We start from the raw sequence: 5,000 nt of genomic DNA, 5'->3' as shown, positions 1-5,000 counted from the left end.
TCTATCTCTTTCTCTCTTCCACACACACATACACTGAGACATGCATGCAATTTATGTACATGCACGCCTACAGATATACAGTATATATATATATATATATATATATATATATATATATATATATTTATATATATTCGTATATGTTTGTATATATATATATATATATACGAATATATATAAATATATATATATATATATATATATATATATATATATATATATATATATATATATATATATTCAAATAAGCCATATATATTTTGATATATTAATGTCTGGATTCTCTTAACGACCTCGGGATCAGAGCCCCAGGCGTGGCCGAATGGGTTAGTCACTGTCTATATAAGCTTGCCGACCAGGGTTCGATTCCCGGCCGGAGCCAAGCTCTTGTCTTTGTGAGATTTCGCCTGGGGCTCTGATCCCGAGGTCGTTAAGAGAATCCAGACATTAATATATCAAAATATATATGGCTTATTTGAATATGAAAAACACGTAAAAATGTGCAAAATTTATCATATATATATATACAGGGTATAATGAAATATAGTGTATATATAAGATAATGTATGTATGTATATATACACATATATATATACATATAAATATATATATATATATACACATTTATATATATATATAAATTTGAATATATGTGTATATACACATACAGTGCATTGGACTATTGTATATATGTATGTATGTATATATATATATATATATATATATATATATATATATATATATATATATATATATATATATATATATGTAAATATCACCCACGAATAGCATTTAATACCGAATTCTATCTTTGGGCATATATATCCACTTGGAATTCATTTTATGGTAACAGCTGATAGCTGATTCGGTAGGGTCCCTGCCAGCATGGATTCTAGCCGTACAGGTGGTGGTTCGAATCCCCACCCGGCCAGAAGGTGTTACCATAAAATGAATTCCAAGTGGATATATATGCCCAAAGATAGAATTCGGTATTAAATGCTATTCGTGGGTGATATTTACATTAATTAAAAATCACGTGTGCTTGTGATATATGTTCATATATATATATATATATATATATATATATATATATATATATATATATATATATATATAGATAGATAGATAGATAGATAGATAGATAGATAAAAATATTTATATACGTATATTATAGTTATAAACCGTTTAATTGCTTTTAACAAAAGACATATGTTAAGTTTTTAATTATCCTAAACTTGTTTCAAGACAGCGATAATCAACGACATCATACCTCGTTAGTATTCTTGAGCACAGAACATCTGTCCAGTTTGCTAATTGCTATTTTTCAATACGAAATGTTTGATTGGAAAGTTTAGCTTTGGTATTAGAACATGTAATTTGGCACAGAACTTGAATTTGGTTTTGAAAAGTTTGCTTTTCCAACTAGGAATAATAATAATAATAATAATAATAATAATAATAATAATAATAATAATAATTGTAGCTTGGCTAATAATAATAATAATAATAATATTGAACTGCAACATTTGGTAGTATGCATTAAATTGCCCCAACTCCCAATGTTCAACGTATGTTCCCGTATGTTAATGTAATAAAAATTTAAGTGAGAAGCAGATTGCAACTACCAATGCTAGAATCTATAGTACGAATTAGGGCATTGTTAATCGGTAAAGTAAAAGGCTATAAAATTTGCAACAGAAAGGAATATAGGATGTAGAAATTCACTGCAGCCATGTACGAGGATTCAGCAGGAACATAGTGTATTCCTTTCATGCTAAAAGTTAACTCCAAGTTTTAATCTTTATTCATTATTCCTTTCTCTCTTATCTATACACACACACACATATATATATATATATAAATATATATATATATATATATATATATATATATATATATATATATATATATATATATATATATATTTATTTATATGTATATACATACATATATATAGATATATATCATACAATATATATATATATATATATATACATATATATATATATATATATATACATATATATATGTATATATATATACATATATATATATATATATATATATATATATATAAATTTTATCTATTTCGGTATTCTAAAGTGAAAAAATTGGTATTATCCCCAGAGATAAAAAAAAAATCTGGCAACTATGTTTACCAAAGGAGAAACCTTTACGTACCTCCAAGTCAAAGAGAACTGTTTTATCTATTGTCTCTTTTGACATCATTTGAAAGGAGTCGTATGTATTATCCGCAGTGTTGTGTGTATCCGTCTGATGTTGCCAAGTTTTAACCAGCTGCCCGAATCGGAAGCGGTTTTTGGTAAATTTACGCTAATAGACATGTAATGAGACTGATTAGACAGGTATGACTCAAGCGGACTGCATACTTAATATTACAAATGATGCCCTGAATCAAAACAATTGTACGTTTGTTTTGAATTTCCTGTTCTGGGGTTTAAATCCATTACGAAAATTGCCCACTATGTAATGCATTACTTGTAAAAAAAGGACAAAATTACCTTTCTGAATTATGTGATGAGCCAAAAGAACTATGTTAAATAATTGTTCTGTATCTTCATGTCTGGCTGAAGGATTTCTGATGGATAATGCTGTCTCGTATAACATGAGGGGTTCAATTTTTGTGTCTTGAAGACTGTGTTTATAAAGGTAATTTCTAAGTAAATTTTCATAGACGCTGATATATTTTTTTTTCATTGTAATTAGCATTATTTTCAAATATTTTTTGGGGTAATGATTTCTTAAATCATATAAAAATATGTTAATCGTTTATAGTTGGGATCTAAGAGAAAAAGTTATCTTTAGTAATGCTAAGCAGTTTGATTTCGGGGAACCATAATATGAATTTTACCAATAATTGATTGTAAAATTGTGTTAGTTATAATACAACTCTATATACCATGGATATTTTCGAAACGTTGTGCAATATTTTTCGGTCACAGTTTAGTATTTTTTTTTTTCACTTTTTTTCTGAAACTATTAATTAAAGTTTTTACCGAATTTACTGCACATGAATATAAACGTACACTGCAAACAGAGGTAAACAAACTATTCAAAAAAATCTAGGAAAAATTTAATTAATCATGTGATGCACTAAAACTGTCCAGTAATAAGCATAGCATAGTGGGCAAGAATTCATTTATCTAAATTCTGCAAGATAAAATTGTATGCAAAAAATGCACGCCATTTTCTTAAAGCGTAAACAAAGCGGCCATTATCAACGATGCTGCATGAGGACCAAAGTTAATTCATAAGTTGTAATGTTTCCTAATTATATAGTGATTAAAACTACTGAATTCTTAATTTCTCCCATCGCATAATCTTTTTAGGTATGACTATGTTACACTGAAACTTGCTAATTTCAGCAATTCAATATATTAACCACATTATCGATGCATTCATAATAATCCTAGCATTACTACTTTAGCAGAGAAAGTCGACTGAGATGGTATGGACATGTAGAGAGACGAGAGGAAGACCATAAGATAAGGAAGATGATGGACATGGGAGTACCTTTTATGGGCCGCCCCAGTGCAAGAGCCCGTGCCTTGCTATAGGCAAGGCGTTCTTAAACGAACGAACGAACGATGGGACTACCTGGCCGGAGAAGGTTAGGTAGACCAAAATTGAGATGGATTGACTGTGTGGAAAGAGATACGAGGCAGTTGGGATCGAGCGAAGAAGATGCACTGGACCGAAGGAAATGGAGAAATTTGTTAAAGAACCATTACAGCGACCCCAAATAGGCACAAGCTTGTAGAGAAAGAAAAGTAGATTACTTTAGCAGACTGTTCCAAGTTAGTCGACAGAGTAAACAAAGCAAGGGTGATGGTATCTGTTTATGGGGGACGTAAAGCTAAGACCTTATTAGGGATAACCAACATACCGTGAAATTTAGCAATTTTAGAAGGAAGGAATATTTTGGTAATCAAGAAAGAAGGAAGGGAGGAACAAGAAAGAATTTGAATTTTTACAATTTAGAAGGAAGGAACATTTTGGTAATTTAGGAAGAAGGAAGGGAGGAACAAGAAGTAATTTGAATCTTTGCAATTTAGAAGGAAGGAACATTTTGGCAATTTAGGAAGAAGGATGATTTTGGCAATTTAAGAAGACGGAAGGAAGGAACAAGAAGGAATTTGAATTTTTGCAATTTAGAAGGAAGGAACATTTTGGCAATTTAGGAGGAAGGAAGGAAAGAACATGAAGGAATTTGAATTTTTGCAATTTAGAAGGAAGGAACATTTTGGCAATTTTGGAAGAAGGAACATTTTGGCAATTTAGGAAGAAGGAACATTTTGGAATTTAAGAAGGAAGGAAGGAAGGAACAAGAAGGAATTTTAATTTTTGCACTTTAGAAGGAAGGAACATTTTGGCAATTTAGGAAGAAGGAAGGAACAAGAAGGCATTTGAATTTTTGCAATTTAGAAGGAAGGAACATTTTGGCAATTTAGGAGGAAGGAACAAGAAGGAATTTGAATTTTTGCAATTAAGAAGGAAGGAACATTTCGGCAATTTCGGAAGAAGGAAGGAAAGAACAAAAATGAATTTGAATTCTTGCAATTTAGAAGGAAGGGACATTTCGGCAATCTAGGAAGAAGGAAGGAAGGGACAAGAAGTAATTTGAATTTTTGCAATTTAAAAGGAAGGAACATTTTGTTAATTTAGGAAGAAGGAAGGAAGGAACAAGAAGGAATTTGAATTTTGCAATTTAGAAGTAAGGAAAATTTTGGCAATTTAGGAAGAAGGAAGGAAGGAACAAGAAAGAATTTGAATTTTTGCAATTTAGAAGGAAGGAACATTTTGGAAATTTAGGAAGAAAGACCATTTTGGCAATTTAGGAAGAAGGAAGGAAGGAACAAGATGGATTTTGAATTTGTGCAATTTAGAAGGAAGGAAAATTTTGGCAATTTAGGAAGAAGGAAGGAAGGAACAAGAAGGAATTTGAAAGACCGAAAAAGGGTCATGCATGATCACTTATC

At 30.4% G+C, this 5,000-nt stretch overlaps 1 protein-coding gene across 1 annotated transcript in view; it reads right to left on the bottom strand.

Moving 5' to 3' along the window:
* LOC137634736 (sex-determining region Y protein-like) overlaps nucleotides 1-5,000 on the bottom strand; it is a 33,646-nt gene that overhangs the window by 28,088 nt on the left and 558 nt on the right. Inside the window, exon 2 of the mRNA XM_068367226.1 lies at nucleotides 2,523-2,656. Within this exon, the coding sequence (XP_068223327.1) occupies nucleotides 2,523-2,656 (134 nt within the window). The remainder of the gene's footprint in view (nucleotides 1-2,522; nucleotides 2,657-5,000) is intronic.

The sequence above is a fragment of the Palaemon carinicauda genome, chromosome 45 (genome assembly GCF_036898095.1).
Source record: "Palaemon carinicauda isolate YSFRI2023 chromosome 45, ASM3689809v2, whole genome shotgun sequence".
In the NCBI taxonomy this organism is placed as follows: domain Eukaryota; kingdom Metazoa; phylum Arthropoda; class Malacostraca; order Decapoda; family Palaemonidae; genus Palaemon; species Palaemon carinicauda.
Note: the sequence above shows the minus strand (reverse complement) of the source record. Positions and strands in the feature narration are given on the sequence as shown.